Raw genomic sequence first — 24692 nt, forward strand, 5'->3', positions numbered from 1 at the left:
TAAATCTTAGCTGCCAGACTCTAGACATTTTCTCAATCTTCACTAGATTCCTCTTCATGTTTATCATATCTTCATAGGTGTTTATCCTGTTGCAGTTTTGGTATCGTATGCATAAAGACAAACCTTTCTCAATAGGGAAAAGATTTTCCCTTAAAAATAGAAGTATACTATAATGGAAAAGAAATCCTTATTGGTAAAATAGACATTAAGAAGTAGATATTGAGCTGCTTGTGGCTTGGCTAGTTAGTCTGATAAACTTAACCAGCTAAACTAGATACCCAGCCATCGTAAAGTAAGCCAGATAGGTTTATCTGGCTAACTTTAGGACAGGTCTATGGGCCAACTAGAGTTAGCCAGTTTAATTAGCTGGCTAACTCTGAATATCAGAGTTACTGAGCTAAGTCTGAATATCAGAGTTACTGAGCTAAGTCTGAAAATCAGAGTTAGCTGAGTAACTTATCCGGCTAATTCAGCTCCTTCCTGGAACACCTTTGTCCCATCCACCACTTATCTGGCTAAAAACTCATCTGGCTAAGTACTTATCTGGCTAAGTGATGGCTGCTGATCTCTGGCAGATATTCAGCTGCCGCCACTTAGCTGGATAAGTCGCCCTGAATATCACCTTCTAGAAGCCCAAAAGAATTATCTTCTGGTGTGAAGAGCTCACATTGATTTCTGACCATGGCTTAATGCAATAAAATGGCTTAATGCAATAAAAGATACCACATTTTCTGGCTAAAACTGGTCCACAGATCTGGTGCCCAACACTACAATGCAGACCACCTGTCATGGAATAAGGCCCACATAGGAAATACTGTGAAATGATATGCTTCCTATTAACAAAGGTCCCCCAGGTTTCTTTTATTTTTTAATAGGTTCTGTGAGATAGAAAACTTTAAGTGATCACTCAGGGGAGTTTAGCTGAGCTCCCATCTAAAGATCAAACCACCAGACTTTTGCTGTCCATGACAAATAGAGCCTCTGAAGTGAAAGGGTGGGGGACTTCACTTCCTCCATGGAACCAAATTGCATTGTCACATTTAGGCTGTTTCTCTGGTTCTATGTATCTGAATGGAAAATGGTAAAAGAAACGAAAAAGGTTTTATTTTCAATGAAAAAACTCCTTACACCAAAAAATCAGGTACAAATAATCCATAAGTTCTTTGTACCTACAGTAAGTTTCAAAGTTGAAAGATTATATAATTGGTGCAAAGTCTGTGAATATAAAGTACCTGTGGCCTTTGTCTCAATACAGACAGTTTGAAAATTGCCCTCATATATGATGTACATAAATATATACAATAGTAAGGCTATGGCAATCCTTAATGTAAAAGGGATTTTCTGTAAAATATGGAATTATGTGACCTTGGGATGCTATACAAGAAGCTTCTAGTCCAGTTAGCAGGCAGTCGACCCAGCTGTAGAGATGAGAAAACCTTTTACGCCTGCCCACAGGGAGTAGCTGCTATAAATTTCAAACCAGCGTCTAGTCTATTTTATATAGTTATATTTTTGTTTATGATGTGGTTTATTGAAGCCAATAACAAAGAAAAACAAAGAAACCTTTTCTAGCTGGTTCAGAGCACAAACCCTACTTCTGAAACAGGTAGCATACTATATCTATTATACTTACATTGGAAGTCATTTGAGGTAAATACCTGCCACCCGCTGTGCCAGATTCATGTTTCTTGTACACCTTTGCTTACTTTATATATTCTTTTCTACTTTTTATGTCTTACTGTACACCTTAAATAATAAGCATTTCTAGTCACATGCAGGATATCCAATATGAACATGGTAATTAGTCAATGCTATATCTCACTCTATCTTCAACAGCATTTTTCCTTCAGGGAAAAAAAATGAAAGAAAGTCATTTGGAAACAGTGTTCATTCTCAATTCCCATGCACAGAACTGGTGGCTATGACATTTTGACAAGACAATTCTCTTGCAATCCAAGAATGGACATTATTTTGTGACATCTACAACATTGTTCTAAGAAAGTATTTTATTTACAGACTTTTACAAATGCACACAGATAAAATTTTATTTTATTTCTTTTTTTTTTTTTTTACAAAAATGAACATTGAAATAATAAAGATGATACAGAAAAATACAATTGCTAAATCAAAGAAATTCTATGTCTGGAAGATGTTTCCTACAACTGTTACACAACCCCACATCGTTTGCTACCCTAATACTATTACTATATTTTTGAATGGATAGACTTAGGTTATTGCATTTAACAAGAGTAAAAGAGGCAAAGGCTATATATGCAAAGTACAATATTGCATTTTTGTAATAATGCTGAAAACACGATTGTTCAAAAATTTTTGCTTGAACAGTTTATATTTATGTTTGAAAAAGCTGCGAGTAGATATTACAAAATAAGCATTATAAGGTACTATTAAATACTGCTAAGTTGGTATATTGGTCCATTCAGTTTTTAATATGTACATTTTAAAAAGTGGTAACACTGACATTTAAACAATTAAAAGAAAAAGAAAGAAACAGAAAACATGTATAGATATCTTTGCAACTGAGTTGCTCTGTATGTGCTTGCTTTCAAGAGTATCATACAAAAATGAGAATTTGTGGACATTGAGCCTAACCCTTCAGTGAAAAAGGCTAGGTCTATCAGTCTTCACATCTGTCAAAATTTTGCTTGAACACTCTATATCAGACCAACCACAGCTGGCTGGAGAGATCTCCCTCCTCGTCTGGCAATAATTCACCTTTGGTCCACTGGTGCAGATGTTCACCCTGCCAGGATCCACGGTTCCCTCAAGACGCCCCTCCATTCACTGTCGTTTTAAGCTGACTTAGGCAAGAGCACTTGCCTGAAGCAGACTGAAGTCACTCACGCATCCAGAGCTGGTCTCTCGTGGTTTCTGTGTCTCCTTCAGTAAGGGTACTGCTTTTGTTTCTTGCCAGAGAAACAAGCCAGCCAAGTGCAGATTAGCATTGCTGTGGCTGCTCCTCCACCAGTGCAGTAGTAAGCCCAGCCAATTTTGCATGTACCTAGGGCAGAAACAACATTCAAAAAAATAAGGTAACTGCAATGTTTGCATTACTGAATAATTATTATATATAGACCATCTGAAAAAGAGTTTTGATTACAATTAAAAAGGTGATTTAATTACAATTAAAACAACATGTATGGCACTTTTTTTTTTGTGTGTGTGTGTGTGTGTGTGAAATTGATTTATATCTATATTTTTTCCTTCCCACAATTCTTTTACAATGGTCAACATGCCCCAGGCATCAGAGCATGGGATCTTACACCTCCTTCCTAATACGTAGAACATTAGAGAGGTGAGAAAAAAATCAGCTGTTTGTATGAACCCCATTTTCCCGTTAATCTCGGTGTCTCACTGCTGTTCTTGTGCCATAGACACACCCATGCACCACACTCCCATTGTTTTCTAGAAGTAGGTGATTCTTTCATTGGTCCCCTCTTGCTGGCAACGGAGAGAAAAACCTGTTTAATACTCCCACTTCACTAAGCAGAATGACTTCTAGAGCCCCATACTTTTCTCATTTGACAATATAGCCAAGTCAATGAATCAGGTTATCATCATTAGGTTTTTATACTTCTGGAATATTGGTTTATATTTTTGCCAACAGAGATGTGTTTATATACAATTTTATACAACCACAACGACCTTCCTATATATGTATTACTACAATATTCAACACACAAAAAGGATGTACTAAATACTCACTATCAATAAAACATGTTTATAATTGATTATTATATCAGATATTAGGTGCTTTTTTCTGTAGAGCAAGTAAGAACTTTGTCTTAGTGTTTGCATCCTTTGTTCATTCGTTCAGCATTGAAAAGAGGCCTGAGTTTCTTCTGGGGTGGTTTTGTTTTTAATGATAGATGTATATTTTGTTTTTTTGTGTGTTGCATTGTGAAATATTTGTTATATTTGATGGATTTGATGAATTATATAAAGTTTTCATAGTGAATGAATATTAGTTATATAGATTTTTTTTTTACAAGTGCCTAACTATACGTACTTGATGAGTGATTGTCACAGATTTGAATGACTGTCATAGGTTAACAGTTTAAAGAAATGCAGGACTATACAAAATGCATATAAGCCTGGATTTTAAAAGGCCCATGCTTGTAAAAAAAATAATGGAGTTTGTGTGCATGACTGGGCTTTGTGCGTGCATTTTGATTGATACGGGTCTGGCCACGCATGTAAACCCTGGTATGCGCACAAGTGCCGGGCCTTTCGAAGGGGGCGGGCAAGGGGCAGAGAGCACCATTCTATGCTGTCCTGGGACGTGCACGCCAGCAGTCGGTCAGTGTGCGCAGATTACTTCTGCTCCGGAGGAGCAGTAAGTAATAAAACAAAAAAAAGGAGTAAGTTGATAGGGAGGGTTTAGGGGGTGGGGAGGAGAGGGGAAGAGGGAGGAAGTTTAGGTAGGGGGTAGGGAAGTTCCTTAATTGGAGCAGACTGGGAGGGAACTGGGGGAGGCCCGATTTCATCGCCGTGTGAATTAATCCCAAATTCACCCCCCGCACATGCGCGCGGCCATCAGATTTTATAACATGCATGCGCGGGCGTGTGTATGTTGTAAAATTAGCGTGTCCAGGAACCGAACTGCCGCGCGCTGTTTTTAAAATCGACCCCATACTGTATATAGTTTATATCATCATCTAATAAATTAAAGAAAGACACAGAAAGCTTAAATGCCCTGGGGATCAACTTTAAGGAATAGAATGAAATGGTTAAATGTGCTTTTATATATTTTGGGGGGTTTTGCCGCTCATCACTTGTTATTGTAGTGAAAGTTTTGCTATTCCATTTCATCAGTAGCTCTCTGGAGTCACTATTTCAGCAAACCCCTGCTTGCAATAATTTTCTGAGAAATTGTTTACGCTATCACAAATACTTGATTATGACTTCAGGTGCAGATGAGCGGCAGAATATGAGCTCTAAGAAACAACAGCTTCCCTGGAAATATGCATTAAGAATAATGAGAAAAAGAAAATAGAATTTATATGACAGGTTCAAAGAGTGTAATTTTCCAAAGACGCAGAGAGTCAGTGGTTCTTTAAAAAAGTTCTGACACTGAAAAATGATGCAGTCAAGGACGTGAAAAATAGAATGTTATTCATGGAGGTCCTAAATAACGATGCTTTAAGTACATCATCATTCATAACAAGAGTATGCTGAGATAATATGAGGTAACAAGCACGTCAGTGAATTGGCACAGAATGTGAATTATCGTTTTCGATGAAGAGAGGGGTGGTCTAGTGTAACATTTATCAAATGCAGCCAGTAACACATTCTTTACTGACCAATGCCATAGGCTAACGGCTGATGAAGGTGCTTGTCCGCATTCAAGCTGGCGGGAGCAGGCATGCTGCAGGGAAGACCCACCTTGCACCAGCTAGCAGGCAGAGGGAGGCACACTGCAAAGAACCGGCTCGCACCGGCCATGAAGAGACAGCATGATGTAAATAAGAGTTGTCTCACACAGTCTGGAAAAAAAAAAGAGGGCGCACACAGCGCAAAGTCCACTCCTGTGCTACTGGCTGCTGATGACGAGCAAAGCGGGTGGGGGGGAGTGTGGAGAGGAGGGGAGAAAGGGAGTGAATGAAAGAAAAGGGCAAGGGGAGTAGGAAGAGAAGGGGAAGGAGAGAGGGAGAAGGGGAGCAGGGCAGGGGGAGGAGAAGGACAGACAAGAAGAAGGGAGTGGGGAGGCAAGTAAGTGGAGGTGGTAGAGGGGGAGGCAAAGAGGTGAGGAAAAAGAAGAAAGTGTGCTAGGGGGAAGGAAAGGGAATGAGGAAAGGCAAGAAGGGAGGAAGAGAGAAGGGGAAGGGGAGTGAGTAGAGGATCTGCAGGAGGGGAAGAGATGGGGAAGAGGAGCGAATGGAGGAGTTGCAAGAGGGAGAGAGCAATAGGAGAGAGAGTGAAAGGGAAGGGAACTGAAGGAAAGGGCGTGAAGGGTGGAGAAGAGAGGTAGGGAGAGAAAATTATAAATGTGGCCATAAGCAAGAGTTGGTGGCTGCATTCTGAAGTCACCAAATAAATTCTTGTGAGAACCCTACAACTAGTTCTTAAAAAACGGAACTGAAAGGCAGGAACTCTTGGGGTCAAATTCTGGCTATTTTATTGGCCAACTGCGTCCATACCCCCTCGTGCCATACTTTAACCTAACTGTAAATGGAAAACATTGCATTGATAGCACGCATCAAGAAAAGGCCTTCTATTGTGTTCATGCATGACAAGGATAAATATCACTCAAAATATCTTAGATCATGAGGGCAGAAGTGACAAGTGAAAGCATATATTACAGACATGGATTACATTTACTTTGAATATTTTTCTGGTTGAAAGAAGGACCAGTTCTTCCTTAGACAAACTAGAAGGTTTTCTAGGGTGCCAAAACCCCTGGAAACCTCCAGGCGCTGCTTACCAATTTTTAAGACCTGGCACCACAAGAGAGAAGGGAATGGATACTTAGGTAGATGTGGGGGTGGAGACAGAGAGGAAGCTGGGTGAGTGGGAGAGATGTGGAGAGAGGGTGCTAGGTGGGTAGAAAGTGAGAGGATGACGGGCATGTGAGGGTAGGCTGGAGAGAAAAAGAGGATTCTGAGCAGGTAGGAGACAGAGAGAGAGAGAGAGAGAGAAACAGAGAAACAAGAAGGCGGAAAAAGATCACATGGCCTACCTAGTCTGCCCATCCAGAGAGGCAGCAAAAAAGGGAGCAAAGAGACGGGGGTGATTCAAGTGAGCTGAACAGGGAGTGAAGGAGAAAAAGAGGAGGATGGTGGGGGAAGAAGATAGGAGAGATGCTGGACAGGGGAACAGCGAGAAGGAATGCCAAACTCTGTGGGCAGCGGGCGGGGGATGCAGGAACTGGCAGACGGAGAGTGAGAGAGGTGGATGCTGAGTGGGGCGAGAGAGGAGGAGGCGGCTGTGCCAGAACTGCTGCTGCTGCTGACATGCAGGCGTGTAAATGGGAGCGCACATGACCGAAGGTTCGCCTAGGGCACCCAATACCCTGGCACTGGCCCTGAGAAGGACTCGACTCTGAAATAAGTGCAGATAGAATTTAGGGTTTTCATTTCCGACCTACCTCTCTTACACCAGAAGAGAGCAGCAACAAATTTCCTCTTAGGACCTGTTTTGTATACCATCCTTTTCAGAAACCAGGAGAGGCCAATCTCCTCCAACTGCTCCCTTTTGTTTTCTATAATGGTTCATCAGATGAACGTTGAAGCCTGCTCTGCTGCTTAGCAAATTGTTGTTTTCAACACTGGCTGAGCTGCATTCGACAGTAAATGTGCAGTATGCTGGCACTAAAATTTCCGTAGGAAAGCAGCAGAAGTCAAGGCCTGCCAAGTCTCTAGAATTCGAGGACTCTTATTTTCACAACAGCTGCAAATCACAGGGGGAAGGGGGATTAGGGCTTTATTTTTCAGAGCACAGACTACTCCTGATATTCTCTCTTTGATACAGCAGGTTGCCAGTTGTATACACACACGTGGGGAAACTCTGTACAGCAATATTAAAAATTCTGTGCAAAAAAAAAAAAATACAAATTTCTGCTCACAAGAATAACATTCAAATAATGCGTGCAGTGGCATATAGTACGTATATGGCCTCAAGCTGATCTACACTAGTATTTTTATGATCCCTGTGTATGATATATGCACATTTTAGAACATATGTATAGCTCTAATCCGCCACATACACGCAAATACATACAATGCATTAAAAGAGCGTATATCAATGCACTGAACGCTCGTACTTTTCCTATCTATTTTAAAAATATACACGTACATGGGAAGGTGGCCATAGATCCCTGCCCTGGTAAGTGATAGGTGGGTGGGAGATGCCATTTTCAGCAGCACCTGCCCCCGAGGCTGTCTGTAATGGTCCCGAAGAGGGTGTCGGAGCCTTAAGACAGCGTAGTCATTTGTTTGGTTTGGATGAGTTATTTGTGCTGATTTTTGCTCCTGAGTTGGGCTTGGGTTGAGAGTTGCTCAGTTCCAGTACACCCTTTGCCTCCTGGTAGGGGATATCCCTTCCTTGGGGGGTAGAAAGGACTTTAGCAAGAAGTTTTTTCTCAGTTTTGGTTGTGCCTGGGTGAATCCTGTTCCTGCTGAAGATAGGACAGGCGGGAGAAGAGACCTGTTTGTATCTTTCTCATCTGTGAGAGGTCTACAGTGACTGCTCAGTTAGTGGTGAAGTTTGAGATTTTCAAAAAAGAGTTGTGGGCTTGGTGAGGAGGTTTTTTGTACCACTCCTCCTCACTGGGAGGCTGGGCTGTGAAGAGCCCTCCTGCTGGCATCCAGGAAAGGACCTTTTCCTCTAAGAGGGTCAAACTGCAGGAGGAGTCTGGATTAGAAATACAAGTGTAACTGGAGAGCCCCAACTGGATCTCCGTCCGGGGAAAAGCAGAACACAAGCTGGGAACTTTATTGGACTGCCAATATGATATTTTCTGGGATTTATAGGAGCCTCTCAATAGGTTTCACTTCCCGACTGGGACCCGTGCCCTGCAGACAAGTAAGGGGGCTGAGCTGCTCCCAGAGAGCAGTGAAAAGGATACCTGCACAGAGTGAAGGAGAGTTCCCTAAGTATGACCCAGATCAAACACAGAAGTGAAGAAAAACAAGTAAGACATTGATTGGACATTATTTTAATTTCGCTACAACAAAGTAAAATTTCTTTTGAACACCCACACCATGTCCTGCCTGTTCCTGCAGCAGTACCACAATTTCCTGGTACTTCAAAATATTGAATTCTGTACTGCAACTTCAAATTGTACAGACTTAAACTCGGAAACAAAAGGTTTCCGGTGGTCGTGAAGTACCAGGAAATTGCAGTAGAAGTTTCTATACTTCGAAGTTCCAGTGCAACTAATATTCTCTGAGGTGGCACATAATTTTAAGAAAAATCAGAAAAATACAGGGGAAGATTATAGACCAGTGATTGTACCAACTCGGCTGAAAACCTCTGCTCATTGTCAGAATTATATGCCGGTGCTGAGGTCTAATCTTCTCTTTTATAAAAATAAAAACAATTGACAAAATGAAAAATAACAAATTTAACAAATAAAATAATTGTTCAAAAAAAGTTTTAACAACAGCAGAATAAAGTAAGATATTTTAATTATAGATAGCAACTTCGAAATCACAGGACTTATTGTGGTGCCTTTACAAGGAATATTAACTAGTGGATTTTTCTGATTTGTCAAATATATACTAGTTAAATCCCTTATATTTTTTTGTTTTGCATCTATTGATTACAGTAAACTATAATTTAAATACCCATCCAGTGAGTCTTGCCTGGTTTGTCAGTGTACCTGCTCCCAAGAGCTATAGTAACACACACGCACACACAGGAGAACACTACTGCCTGGGCCAAGGTGGTTAGCCTTCACCCCTACAGAAAGGACCCACAGCTTGGGAATAAGAAGTCTGAGGACAGCCGCATTTACAAATTCTTTTATGTCCCTTCAGAATATGTGCCATCCGCCAAGAAAGGGTTACATGTGCATCAATTAGAGGATGTGCTAAGAAGTCATGCTTGCATGTGGCTGACTATTTTTAAAAAGTGCCCAGATATGCACGGAAAAATCACTGCGTGCACATCTGAAATGTTTCCAAAAGGGGAGGGTATGGGCATGATCTGAGCGGGGCCTGGACATTTCGGGGCCCGGCTATGAGATATGCGTGTAAATATTTACTTCCCTTGGCACGCGCCAAGCTCCCCTGCCACATATCTTTACTCCTGCTATTGATGACATGTAAGTTATAAAATAAAAGGATCGACCCATTTCTGAGGGGTTTAAGGGGTCTGGGGTAACTAGGGGGCCTGTAGGTTATCAAACCAGGTAGGGTTGGAGTACCAAGCTGTTAACTGGGAGAACTGATGAACTAACTAGTAAAAGGGCAATGTCATGGGTTTGCACCCCTTTTAAAATCTTTTGCAGTAGAAGTGGGATTTGCAAGCCCACTTAAAATTAGGGGCACATGTGTGCACGGCCAGGCTATTTTATAACATGTGTGCATATATGCATGCAAGTTATAAAATGGCCGTGTCCCTAGGAGCTTCTGGCAGGCTTAACTTTTAAAACACAGGTAGGGGGGGGGGGGGGGGGGGTTTAGATAGGGCCGGGGAGGTTAGGTAGGGGAAGGGAGGGGAAGGGGGCGGGGTGGAAGGAAAGTTCCCTCCGAGGCCGCTCTAATTTCGGAGCGGCCTTGGAAGGAACGGGCAGCGCGCACAAGTCGCACAAATGTGCACCCCCTTGCACGCGCCGACTCCGGATTTTATAAGATATGCGCAGCTGGTGCGCGAACAAAAGTACGTGCGGGCGCACTTTTAGAAAATCTACCCCAGTTTGTATAAAAGTTTGTGCAAAATCAGGTTACATGTACTTTTATGCCATTGATGCACATTAAACTGTGTTTTATGTATATAAATGGCTTTGAAAATAAGGATCTAAAAGGTGTGATCTAAATACATAAAATAAATTGTTGTTAACCATGAGGGATTTTTATTGTGTCTGTTTTGTAAATGAAAATATTTGTGAGATCATGTGGAAGACTGCTGTGTAATTCAGTTGAGGGAAGAGAGGCTATTTTGTCCTTATTGAAGAATACAAACGGAAGCTGTGGAAGACTTATCAATAGCAGGTAGTATAAAAGATTAAATAAAATTCTGTATTGTGGTCCAAAAGCAGAAGAAACTTAAAAGAAAAGACTTACGAAACTGGATACTGTGTGCTAGGGCAATGAAGGCTGAGTAGATGAAAGGAAATGAGTGTGATTATTATTTATGTGGTGCAACCAGTAAATCAAGTCTTGTATAAAAAAAAATAGTTTCTCCTTGAAAACTACCAGAAAGTATCTGCACTAAAAGCTCCTACGCACTTGACAATAATGAGAGCTATCTGAAAATTTCCCACTTAATATGCGCTAGGCTTAATTAGAACATTAATAGAGTTTAATATGCACCCCAAGCAGTGTGCAAACCACAAAGACCCTGATATGAGGAAAAACTGCACTTTTGGAACACATAATGAGGCGCGATAAAATATAATCCACCCACATATGCTAAGCAAGAAAACAGTACAGTGATGACCTCATGAATCACGGCTAGAGATATGCATGCAAAAGAGTTTTGGCTCCTTTTATTTATTTATTTTTTGTTTCGGCCTTTTTTTTTGCTCGGTTCATTTCATTTGCTTTGGTAATTTATGCAAGTAAATGCCATTTTGAATGCAGAAAATTGAATTTTATGCACTATGGGGCAGATTTTTAAAATTATGCACGGGGGGGGGGGGTACATTTCTGCGCGCTACCCGGCATGCACAAATGTACACCCGATTTTATAACATGCGCGCGCATGTTATAAAATCTGTGGTTGGCGCATGCAAGGGGGTGCAGACGTGTGCACCTTGCGCGCGCCGAGCCCTAGGGAAGATCCGATGGCTTTCCCTGTTCCCTCCAAGGAGCAGCCTTGGAGGGAGCACGTAACCCTTTTAAAATCTGTCCCTTAGGTTGTATTTATGCACAAAGAGCCCAACTTTCAATAGTCTGCATAAGTTACCAAATGTGCACCTAAGTGGGCCCGCAGAGCTTTATGCTCGTATTTTATAAACTGTGTTTACATGCCTATATGCAGATTTTACACATGGAAACACAATTACCCCCATAAAATCAAATTTTGTGTTTGCAAAAATTTACATACACAAACTACCAAAACTAATGAAACTAATGCACATTCCTAGTCATTAAAATACTATTTATAAATGAAGTAGCTGGAATTAAATTTTGTGTGTTTTTTTAGCATAAGAAATTTAGTTACAGACCAAAGATTAGAGTTAACTACTAGTGTGCCAACCACAGAAAATATAACTTGTGGCAGGATTTTTTCATTGTCAGCCACTGTCTTCACATGAGGAAAAGGACATGGTCCCCAGGCAACCATGAAATGACATTGGACTTACTCTTTTTCTTTTCCATATAAAAACATCTGCACAGTAAAGCATTCAGTCACAGTCAAAATTACATATGATGAGTGTTTTAGACATGAGTGACATTTCCTAACCCACAAACACATTTAATCACATCTACCATGAACTGAAAAGTGCTATAGTTTCTCGAGTCTGCTCTATCTCAAAAGAGTTTATGGGTAAGAAAGCTTTATAAGAAAGTGGTAAATTCTCACAGAACTAAACTAATGCAAAACTAAAGTAATACAAAACACAAGTAAATGGGGTGCCTGCGCAGTGAGCAGTCCACTACACTCACTGTCGGGGATGGGGGCCAGATGAGGCCAGTGACATCAGCAGGTTGCATGGCCCATGCAGAAGCAGCCGACTGAACCCATGAAAGAGCCCTCAACCACATGAAGAGGGGGGAGGAATAGGCTGCATGATCCTTCCGTCTTCCATTGTAAGACATGATCTGATTGGCCATGGGTGCCCTGGGGGAAGGGGAGAGGGTGGAGGGAACAAGAGGGGGGAATGTTGACTTCCCTGGACTGTTTCTCCTGCCTCACAGAGGGATGTAACTTTTAAACCAATGCGTGGGCGTACATGTGCACGCATTCGTCGGCACGTGCCCAGGGATGTGGCCATTTTCTAATATATGCGTGAATATGCATACATTATAAAATAGCCTGACCGCGTGCATGTGCGTGCAATTTTAAGTGGACACGTGCCTATGCGCGCAGATGCCGCTTCTACCACGTAAATGGGGGGATTTTAAAAAACACGTGCGCGACACCGTTACCGTTTTTTCCCCAGTTCAGGAATAGGACTTCCAAAGCTCCCTCGTTTACTAGCCTCCCTTCTTCCCGTTAGCCCCGACCTTTGAAACCCCGCTGATCTGTCTAGAATTTTTTGTTTTTTTTTTTACAACTTACACATCATCCACAGCAGACGTTGCACGGCAGGGGACCCCCAGCGTGTGCCTGTGCGTAGATATTTACGCGCTAATTTCAATTAAAAATCCAAGAACGCCCATGTCCCGGCCAGACCATGCTCAAGCCCTGCTCCTTTTTTGAACTTTTCATTTCTGCGCGCAGTGGCAAGTACATGAATATCTGGGCGGCTTTTAAAAGCTGCTTGGTGCACGCCGGCCCGACTTGTGCGTGTACCTCCTGGTTTTGGCACACGCCAGGCTTTTAAAATTCACCTTACAGTGCGCCCCAAAAGCTGACATTTCTGGAACAGAAGACAGTTCCACATCTGGCAAAGTTTTATTACTCATCTCTCCTCAATCTGGAGTAGTACTGCTGAACAGTACCACCATTTCACACCGTTGTTCAAAAGAGTTTCTGGGCTAGAAAATTTAGGGTGGAAAAGAATTTACCAGCATTTCTCCCATCCTAATTTTGTCTAATTTCAGAAAATAAAAGCCACGATAAGGGTGTTTTATGTTTTATTTAGAAATATCACAGGAAAGAGAGGGGTTGGGTCAAAACACCAGACCACGTTGAAATAACTTTAGACTTAAACCTTTTTTTTTCTCTGTAAAAAGGTGTCTGTACAAAGAAAGCATCTCAATAAAAGATAATACTTTCTTAAACTAAACAAAATGATGGTTTCAGGAATGTAAGGCAGTTCTTCTCGTTTCAAAGCTGTTTTTAAAAATTCATAACCCCCTTGGACCTGGAGCATCTTTACCGAAAAGCACTGTTGAGAGGGTCTTGGGGTAAGAAAATCTGTGGGAAGGAGGAAGGAAAATGCATCATTTGTCTTTGAAATCTGTCTTTTATGTAGTTTCAGCAAATATAAGCTTGGATGTTTTATTACTCAGACACTGAATTTAGACAGAAAAGTCAAGGTGGGTAACAGATTGCATCAAGGCTATTTGTTACCCACTGCCTTCCAAGAAATGAGTGTCTGAACAATAAGGGGTCCTGCTACAAATTAGATTTTCTGAAACTAGACAAATAGATGGTTTTAGAGATGGATTCCATGTTTTCCCCTTCAATTTACCATTTGTTCTGAAGCCGTGTTGTTGATAAAAACTAATTCCACACATTTCTTCCCATTACAGAAGAATTATGGGTAAATGTGATCAGATGTCTACAACAATTTTAAGGCAAAACAAAGCCCTTAGCTTCTGGGGGGGGGGGGGGGGGGGAAGGTAGAATGCCAAGAGGAGAACACTGGGCGATGGAATCCATGTTGGCATCATAGGATCAGCACAGCCAGGATGCCAATTTTGGAAATGCTTGTGATGTCAGCATTGTGCAGGTTGGTGGACCAGCATTGTTTGTGTACGATGCAAGTTGCCCGACGTCTGACCCAGGTACACATGAATGAGGCATGCATGAATACGGCTTAAACATTCTATTGCAATAATAAAATAAACAGAAAATTCCTCTGGCTACAGGGGTAACAAATGCCTTGGTGGCGAAGGGATTAAACAGGTTTTGGGAGGGCCCTTTTATAGTATCTAGCATTATCCTTGCCACATCAGCTGCTTCCTGTTTTATAATAAAAGAGCCAAATTCCTGACTTCTTTATTTGCTTTTTTTATTCTTTACTATATAATAATTAAATTATTCTTTTTATCCAAGTTTTATTTGCTCATTATGTTTGTTCTCCCTCTTTTTGTAGAACTATCATTGCAATACCAGGGTCAAAAGAGTGCAGAACCTGGCCATTAGGTGTTACTGTTAAACAATGGATGAGACGACTTCCCCTGGAGGCAGTCATCCCTTCCTCTGTAGCATATCCATTTCCTATCATCGGACCCAGAAAACAAATCGGAAGACAGAGCACTTTTAACCATTCTATCTGTGAAAACAGCAAGACTTACCCAAGTTAGAGAACGTGCACTATCTCTAGCCGGCCCCGCATTATGGAACTCCATGCCCCTTGACATAAGACTTCAGAGTAATCATAAACTTTTCAAAACACAACTGAAAACCTGGCTTTTCAATCAAGCTTTCAAGAAAGAGAATGACACAGGCAATTAAACAAGGATAAGCGGCATAGAGCACACAGCACTTAATTTCCTATTTTTAACTGTAACCATCAGGATGAATTGCTACCAAACTCAATTCCCCATGTGAATTTCTTTAAATGTAAACACCTTATCATATACCATATTATTCATAATATTATTTGTTACCGAATATTAATGGCACCACCTATGTAAATTATGATTCACTTTTTTCTTTGATATAGGTGCCCTATTGTAAACCGTTATGATGGTAAATAACTTAATGACGGTATATAAAAACTTTTAAATAAATAAATAAAACAGTTGGCTGTGTAGCAGTAAAGAATGCGAAGATTGGTGTATAAAAAAGCCCTTTATTAGAAATGGCCCAACTCTGGCCGAGTTTCGCTCTTTGGTCGAGAGCTGCCTCAGGGGCAACTGGAACACATAATATGTAAACAAATTAAAAAATGAACACACATACAAAAACTTATAAAAGTTAATAAAAATTAAACATACAACATATATGGATGTATGAATTGTTCAAACAAATCAAATCATAACATGCATGTATGGTGACATCATAAAGGTATACATAGAATCACCGGTAAACTGAAAAGAGAAGTGTGTATGCAGATCAAGTATGGTGCCAAGCAGCGAAGGTATAATCATGGAGACAATGGAGAAGACAACTTGGTGTTAGTCTGAGACACTGAAAAAAAGGAACATTGTGATGGGAAAGTGAATGAAAATATATCTGTGTCTGTGTTAATTACAAAAAGTGAAAAAAGACCAAATAACAAAGCTTACTGCATGTCAGCAGGGCTTGCTGCGTGTCAGCAGAGCTAATGTCATAAAGGATAATACTCCCACTTTATATGCAGTCTTATTTTCTTTACTCTAGAGAAACGTAATAATGTTAAAATAGAGGAATGTCATTAAAATTAAATTAAGAAAAGTAGACAGACTGAAGAAAAAAGATAAAAATAAAAAATAAATGATAAAAAATAGGCAATAAAAAATAAAATTGAGGATTATAAAACAAAATTGTCACCTATACCCCCAGTGATATTAATATTTACAGAGTGTGGATGGATAATGATATTGTAAACAACTATACTTAAAACAGGGTATGACTATTTAAGAGAGCACCTGGTATAATATTTACTGTATAAAAAATCTGTATACCTTTTAGTAGTACAGCAATCTGTGTAAACTGAACCATGTAGTTGTGTTGTCCAACTCAGAATGGGTAAACCGCATTGCTCAGTTCTGTCTCCAAAGTTTGGAGCACAAAACAGACTAGAAAACATACATGGAAGGTATTACTAATACAGGGATGGTGCCCTTGAAATGGACAAACGGATGCTACCACTTGGTGGAACAGTAATCAGTGAAGAAAAACGGACCGCAATCGGCCAAAGGAATATTAATAAAAAATATCGCCAGGTGGTCTGTTGCACAGCCGGAGAAACTAAAAAATGCGATGAACAACTTTGTGTTTGTTATTAAAGAGAGTTAAAAAGTAAGGTCCGTTTTTCTTCACTGATTACTGTTCCACCAAGTGGCAGCATTCGTTTGTCCATTTCAAGGGCACCATCCCTGTATTAGTAATACCTTTCATGTATGTTTTCTAGTCTCTTTTGTGCTCCAAACTTTTTATAAGGTGAATATTATACCTCTTGAATAGTCATACCCTGTTTTAAGTATAGTTGTTTCCAATATCATTATCCATCTACACTCTGTAAATATTAATATCACTGGGGGTATATGTGACAATTTTGTTTTATAATCCTCAATTTTATTTTTTATTTTCTATTTTTTATCATTTATTTTTTATTTTTCTTTTTATCTTTTTCTTTAGTCTGTCTACTTTTCTTAATTTAATTTTAATGACATTCCTCTATCTATTTTAACATTATTACGTTTCTCTAGAGTAAAGAAAATAAGACTGCATATAAAGTGGGAGTATTATCCTTGTGACATTAGCTCTGCTGACACGCTGCAAGCCCTGCTGACATGCAGTAAGCTTTGTTATTTGGTCTTTTTTCACTTTTTGTAATTAACACAGACACAGATGTATTTTCATTCACTTTCCCATCACAATGTTCCTTGTTTTCAGTGTCTCAGACTAACACCAAGTTGTCCTCTCCAGTGTCTCCATGATTATACCTTCGCTGCTTGGCACCATACTTGATCTGCATACACACTCCTCTTTTCAGTTTACCGGCGATTCTATGTATACCTTTATGATGTCACCATACATACATGTTATGATTTGATTTGTTTGTACAATTCATACATCCATATATGTTGTCAAATTTTTATTAACTTTTATAAGTTTTTGTATGTGTGTTCATTTTTTAATTTGTTTACATATTATGTGTTCCAGTTGCCCCTGAGGCAGCTCTTGACCAAAGAGCGAAACTCGGCCAGAGTCGGGCCATTTCTAATAAAGGGCTTTTTTATACACCGATAATCGCATTCTTTACTGCTACATTTCCTATCATCAAATGCATTTATGCTAATCTATAGTAATTCTTCTGATTGTTCTATTTTTATTGTGGCAGTTCTTCAAAAATGTCAAAAAAGATGATTTAATATCCTTTGTCTCTAAATTATCATCATTAAAATTGCTTGGTGAATTTTTAACTGCTTTTTGATTGCATTGTTGAATTTGTCTCGTAATAGCAGTAAAATCCAGTGGTGTTCTATTTTTCTATATTTCTGAAACAAGATCTTTAGGACCAAGATTGCAAAGATGTACCCTATAGAGTATACAAAATTTCCAAAGGTGTTCTTTACTTCCAATACTTCCTCATTAGGAACAAAATGTGCTCACTATGTACTCCTGTCACTACCCCCATCACCCCAAAATAATTTATTTTGAGGTGAGCAAATCGCAGAAGTGCATGGTAAGTGTATGAAGCTCTCTCTCCGCCTCCACTATCTACCCCAACCCGATGCACTCCTCTATCCCCAACCTCCCTCCCATTCACCCCTCCCTCTCCTCTCCCCCCCCCCCCCCATTCATTCCCCCTCTGTCCTCTCCTCCCACTTCCACTTCATTCTTTTCTTATTCCCTCCCAGTTCCCCTCCACTCTCCTGTTCTTCCTCCACTCGGTCTTTTGATCTCTTCTTCTCCTACTCCCCATTCACTCTCTTCTCCTTCACCCCAGATGTTTCGGCAGCAGTTCTCTTTGGCAGTCTGATGGGATGGGCTCCACTGGCCACTCCAGTGGTCTTCAATGGCCCAGCCCAGAGGGGATGAGAAAGTATTTGATTTTGGCTGGCTTATATAATATTTTATTTATATTCCGCTTCTCATGACACTTAAGTTCATTGCATTCAGGTACTGTAAGGTCTATATCCGGCTGGATATAAAAGAGGCATCCCGGGCCATGGCAAAGTTATCCGGCTAACTAAGCTGAATTTCAGATATATTCAACTAAATTAGCCTGGTAACTTTAGACTTGCTTCAGAGCATGCCTAAACTTATCCAACCTTATGTGGCCAGGTAACTTCCTCTACTTAACCAGATACTTTCAAAAAATATTCGTTAGTTATGTGAAGCAAAACAAAGCAACAACAACGGAAAGTAAAGGAGCCTTCGACCCGATTTCCTCCTTCCCAATTTACACTGAAGCTCTTTTAGGCTGTGGTCCCCCCTCTCTACATCCCTTCCTAATTATACAAACTGTTCCGGTGTCCGCGGCAGGGCCCCCCCCCCTCTCGCTTTTCTCAACCATAGAATGTTTCGGCTGCTGGACCCTCCACCCTCCCCAGTCGCAAAATACCATGCGACACCCTCAGTCCCCCCCCAAATCTTCCCCCCAACCTTACGAATGCAAAACAAATCCCCACCGGGAGCGGGTTCCCAACTTACCCGCTACCAGTGATACAGCACAGCTTCTGTCATTGAACTGCGCTGAAACGTAAACTGGACACAGTTTACACTGCCAGCTTAGGAAAGGTACTGGATATTGCATCTTCCATTAGTGGGGAATAATTTACTCTAAACAAAGATTTCCTATTTCTTTTAAAATATTAACTCTCGAATATTGTAACTACTCCTTGAACCATATGAATGGAAAATATGATTGCCATTGGTTAAAAAATGATAGAGGTTGTTTTCATTGCTTAAATAATGTTAGTGGTTGGTCTAAGTTCAATGTCTCTTGATTTATCCTCAAATTCTGACACCTTCCCAAACATATAAATTTCTTTTTACAATAAAGGCAGTGCGATTAGAGGTTTTGATATTGTTAGCAAAATGTCAGCAGCATTGTTACCTAGACATCTTTCTGGCCTACAACTAACCCTGTTATGTCCAGGTTAACCCTAATTCTCTCAGCTAATAGAACCATAATTAGGGCAAATAATGGGGATAAGACAGATCCATGTCTTGTCTCACGGTCAGCAGAAATGTCTCCGGATATTCACCATTAACATTAGCACATACTTCAAACTTACTATCTCATTTATCAAATCAAGTTAAGAAATCAGATCCCAATCCATTCTCATGTAACATAAGCTTCATAAAAGGCCAGTGTACTCGATCAAATGCATTTTCTTCATTGATAGTTATTATCATCAAGGGAGTCTCTCTCAATTGGGCCTGTCCATATAAATTTAACCAGCTGCTTAATATTATCAGCTGCCTTCCTTCCATGGATAAATTCTGATCAATCTGAATTAACCCCTGTCTAGCAAGGTTGCTTACTGGTAAAAAGGGTTTTCCATAGACAGCAGGTTAAATCAACAATAGCTTGAAAGTGTCATCATCCGACAGCACTGATTCGGACCCAGCTCCCAGAGCTCAGAAATTCTTTCTGAGCATGTGCAGGAGTTTATTCGAGCAGTTGTCACCTCACGTCGCTCCCTCAGTCTCTTCCAGAGCTTAACTTTTTGCAAGGTAGTTGACTCTCCAGGGAGCAGGCAGGTATAAAATGTATGGCAGATTTAACTTGCTGTCTACAGAGAACCCTGTTTTCAGGTATGCAGACTTGCTTTCTGTCAATTAGCAGGATTTAAACAGTCATAACTTGTAGAGAAACCCAAGTTAAGGATTATATTGCAGCGCAAACTGGCCCCACCACATGGAGAAAGGATAACAGGGTGAAGAGACTGCGCAGAACTGCTTGTCCAAAGTTAGTGTCTTCTTGGGACATGCTCTCAGACAGCAGTGGGACATAAAAGCCCATAAAAGTGGGACATAAAAGCCCATAAAAGTGAAAAGACAACCAAGTAGCAGTTTGGCATTTGTATTCAATGGAAGTGGCTCTCAGATGAGCTGCTGAAGTCACAATGGCTCTCACTTAATGAGCCTTGACAGAGTCTGTAAACCAGAGTGTAACAGTATGCTACACATTATGCTAGCCAATTAGAGTTTGCTTGGGAACTGCTCTTCCCAATCTGTTGGGATCAAAGGACACAAACAACTAAGAAACTTGATGGCGAGGATGCATCCTTTTCAAATAATATATCAGGGCTCTCTTGCACTCCAAGGATGAACAGACCATTTTCTTTGTGTGCATGCAGTCTCAGAAAAACATCGGCAACACGATAGTTTGGTTAATGGGGAATGTAGAAACCCACTTTTGTAAGGAATTTGGGGTGATTTTGAAGAACCACCCTATTATAAAAGAACTGCAGGTATGATGAGTAAGAGTAATATCTTCTTGAAATGAGGAAGAAAAGACCTCAGAGCCCAAACGTATAGTTCAAACCGAACTTTTATTTTATTTATTATTTAACAATTTTATATACCGACCTTCATAGTAGATTACCATATCGGATCGGTTTACAGTTTAACAAAGGGAAAAAAACTAGAGTAACAAATTCACGTAAACGAAAGATAACCAAAGCAGGAATAAGTCAAAGTTACAATCAACAGGGGGCGAGAACTTGGAAGCTTGCAACAAGCTGGAAAGAAGAAAAGGCCAGTAAAGTAATTTTACCGTAGAGTGTACAAGTTACAAACTTAAGAACGGTGCTTTAATCTGAAGTCTAAGAGTCCATTTATTTTTTTTCTTTGAGAAACGGAGTGACAGACTGGGTAAGAAAGAAGGCCAGCTAGTGATTGTCTGGTGGTTCAGGGAAGGCTTGGAGAAAGAGCCAGGTTTTAAGATTTTTCCTGAAAGTTAATAGGCATGGCTCCAGTCTGAGGTTTGATGGGATACTATTCCAGATGGAAGGGCCTGCTGTCGAAAAGGCTCTGTCTTTGGTCGTAGCGAGGCGTGTAGCTTTAGTGGGTGGAACATTAAGAGTGCCTTTGTAAATGTCTCTAGTTGGTCTGTTAGAGGAGTAAAGTTTGAAAGGTATTTCTAGGTCAAGTTGAAGTTGATGATGGATGGTTTTATGGATTAAGGTGATTGATTTGTATAGAATTCTGTAATTTACTGGTAACCAGTGTAGGTTCCTGAGAATTGGTGATATGTGTTCATAGCGGCTGGTGCTGGTCAACAATCTTGCTGCCGCATTTTGAATCATCTGAAGAGGTTTGGTAGTGGATTTGGGGAGTCCTAGTAGAAGGGCGCTGCAGTAGTCTATTTTGGCGAACAGTAGCGCTTGGAGGACTGTCCTGAAGTCGTGGAAGAATAAGAGAGGTTTAAGTCGTTTTAAGACCTGTAATCTGTAAAAGCAATCTTTCGTTGTTGAATTGACCATTTTCCTTAGGTTTAGACGATTGTCTAGAATCACCCCAAGATCTCTAACCTGCTTACATGTGATGTGGGGGTTGAGTGGTGTTGGTTGGTGGATATTGATATCATTTGAGGAGATGAGGAGAAGCTCTGTCTTAGAAGCGTTGAGGACCAAGTTTAAGCTGTTGAGTAGGTTGGTGATGGATAAAAGGCAGTTATTCCAATGGGTGAGCGCTTTTGAGAGTGATTCTGTTATGGGGATTAGAATCTGTACGTCGTCTGCGTACAGATAATGAGTTAGATTGAGATCTGTTAACAATTGGCTGAGGGGGAGGAGGTATATGTTAAAGAGGGTTGGGGATAAAGAAGATCCTTGTGGTACGCCCAGATTAGATTTTGTTAGAGGTGACTCTTTATTATTGATTTTGACTTTGTAAGTCCTATTGCTGAGGAAGGACTTGAACCAGTTGTACACAGTACCAGAGATGCCAATATCTGCTAGGCGATCCAACAAGATGGAGTGATTGACGGTGTCGAAAGCCGCCGAGATGTCTAATAAGACTAGTAAGAAGGAGTGTCCTTTATCTAACCCTATAATAATATGGTCTGTTAGTGAGATGAGGAGGGTTTCAGTATTGCGTGATTTACGGAAACCATATTGCGAAGGGTGTAAGATCTTTAATCTGAAGTCTAAGAGTCCATTTATTTTTTTTCTTTGAGAAACGGAATGACAGACTGGGTAAGAACTTAACAGCATGTGGATGGGTGTTTTAATCATTGGTCTAAAAAAACCTCCAAACCAACCTTCTTAATTTTTATTTTGCAAACATTTTTTTTAACACACAGTTTTTTCTTTAAAGTAAAATGAGAAACTTATCACAAACCTTCTGCCCCTTCAATATCAGATTGAATAACCAAATAGTTGACGCTGTAAGCGTTTCGCCCGATGGCTGCTTCAGGGCAAAATGTGCAGTGCAACTTCCCAATCTTAAAACCGCAGCAACCCCGCTGCTATTTGGGGCTGCCGCAATTATGAAATCGGGAAATTGGTTCTTCAATATGATATTGAAGGGGCAGAAAGTTTGAGATAAGTTTCTCATTTTACTTTAAGGAAAAAACCGTGTGTTCATTTTTATTTTGCAAACATTTTTTTTAAGAAGGTTGGTTTGGAGGTTTTTTAGACCAATGATTAAAACATCCATCCACATGCTGTTAAGTTCGGTTTGAACTATATGTGTGGGCTCTGAGGTCTTTTCCTCCTCATTTCAAGAAGGTATTACTCATATTATGTTAAATTGACTATTTAGGGAATTTGTTGTGGTTAATTCTTTGAATTTCAATTGCCTTTTTTTCCTATGTAGTTGGAATGATGAGTAAGAGACCAGAGCCTATAATTTACTTACTCGTCATACTGAAGTGATGACCACAAGAAACAACACTTTCCAGGTAAAGACCTTCAAGTCCACTGACTCGAGAGGTTCAAAGGGAGGTTTCATGAGTTGAGCCAGGACCATGTTGATGTCCCGAGGCACTGAAGGTTTATTGACTGGAGGCTTGAAAAATCATAGTCCCCTCATGAACTTTGACTCTAAAGGGTAGAGAGAGACTGGAATTCCATCCACCCGCTGATGATACACCACAATGGTGTTGAGATATATTTTAACTGAATTGGTGCTGAGGCTGAAGACAAGAGAAGGAAGAGATATCAGAGTAAGTCTTTGTGCCACAGGAGAAGGGATTCACATGGCTAGTCTCAAATCATGTAGAGAACATTTTCCAGTTGAAATTATAGGATTTTCTGGTCAAATGCTTCCTGGCTGAAATCAGCACATCCTCTGACTCCCTAGGAAGGAGTAAGGAGGAGACTACTGTGCATTTAACATTAGAGATGAGCTTTGTTTTTTTTCTACCGGGTCATTTTTTGAGTCGGATGCTTCGGGGTAAAGTTCGTTTTTCCTCGGTTAGTTTTTTGGAAAAACGAACAAAAAACAAAACGGGGAAAAACGAAATGGGCCCAAAAAACGACGCAGGAAAACGAAGCTAAAAAAACCCCACCACAAGCATTAAAATGTACTATAATACGTTAAATACAAACCCCCCCCCCCCCCACCATCCCAATCCCTCCCCAAGACTTACTAACATCCCTGCTGGTCCAGCGGGGTCCCACGAGTGATTTCTCCCTCCGTGCCGTCGGGCTGTCTGGCCTGCCTCGCATCAAAATGGTGCCTATAGCCTTTGACCTACTATGTCACAGGGGCTACCAGTGCCATTGGTCAGCCCCTGTCACATGGTAGGAGCAATGGATGGCCGATAGCCTTTGCCCTTACTATGTCACAGGGGCTACCGGTGCCATTGGTCAGCCCCTGTCACATGGGGCTGACCAATGGCACCTCAATGATGGAATAAGCCGTTCACAACCTTCTGATCTAAAGATCACTCATGGGCTGTAAAATCTACTGAAATGGTCTACCAGCGTATTTTGAACAGTAGGTAGGTTGCCTAAAGATGCACCCCTATGATGACCGACCCACGACCAGATTCGGATGGCCTCCTCACAGAAGGCATACAAGCCAGTGTCTGTTTGTTTATTTATTTATTTTTATTTATTTAAAAGCTTTTTTATACCGATGTTCATGTAATAGTGCATATCGCGTCGGTTTACAGGGAACCAAAGTTAGAATTACATCGAACATAAGGATTACATCAAACATAAGAAGGTTTATAGTGAACCAAAGTTAGAATTACATCGAACATAAGAACAGTAACGGTAAACAGTAGACAACTGGGCATTTGAAACAGAGGTTCTAACCCGAAACCATATAATTGTTAACTATTAGAACGGAGGTATACAGGGTTCTAAAAGGACACACTGTAAAAAATTAAGGAACAGGTCCGGGAGTAAATTTGCACATGATAAAGGATAACTGAGGGTATAGCATTCAATGCTGTGGTATTAGGGTTGTAAAGCGGTGTATGGAGACCATGCGATTCATCCGATCTTTATGGAAAGGCTCTTGTGAAAAGCCAAGTCTTAAGCTTTTTCTTAAACGTCCGCAGACAAGGTTCTATGCGAAGGTCCGGGGGGAGAGCTTTCTATTGCGTGGGA

General features: G+C 40.6%; 1 protein-coding gene across 2 annotated transcripts in view; it reads right to left on the reverse strand.

The window, feature by feature from the left end:
* Positions 1-2031: 2031 nt before the first annotated feature.
* Positions 2032-24692, reverse strand: part of LHFPL6 (LHFPL tetraspan subfamily member 6) — a 362729-nt gene continuing 340068 nt past the window's right edge. For both annotated transcript variants that reach the window (XM_029602761.1, XM_029602760.1), the window contains one exon: positions 2032-3019. In XM_029602761.1, coding sequence (XP_029458621.1) covers positions 2901-3019 — 119 coding nt within the window. In that variant the 3' untranslated portion in view covers positions 2032-2900. The remainder of the gene's footprint in view (positions 3020-24692) is intronic.

This window comes from Rhinatrema bivittatum, chromosome 5, assembly GCF_901001135.1.
Source record: "Rhinatrema bivittatum chromosome 5, aRhiBiv1.1, whole genome shotgun sequence".
In the NCBI taxonomy this organism is placed as follows: Eukaryota; Metazoa; Chordata; class Amphibia; order Gymnophiona; family Rhinatrematidae; genus Rhinatrema; species Rhinatrema bivittatum.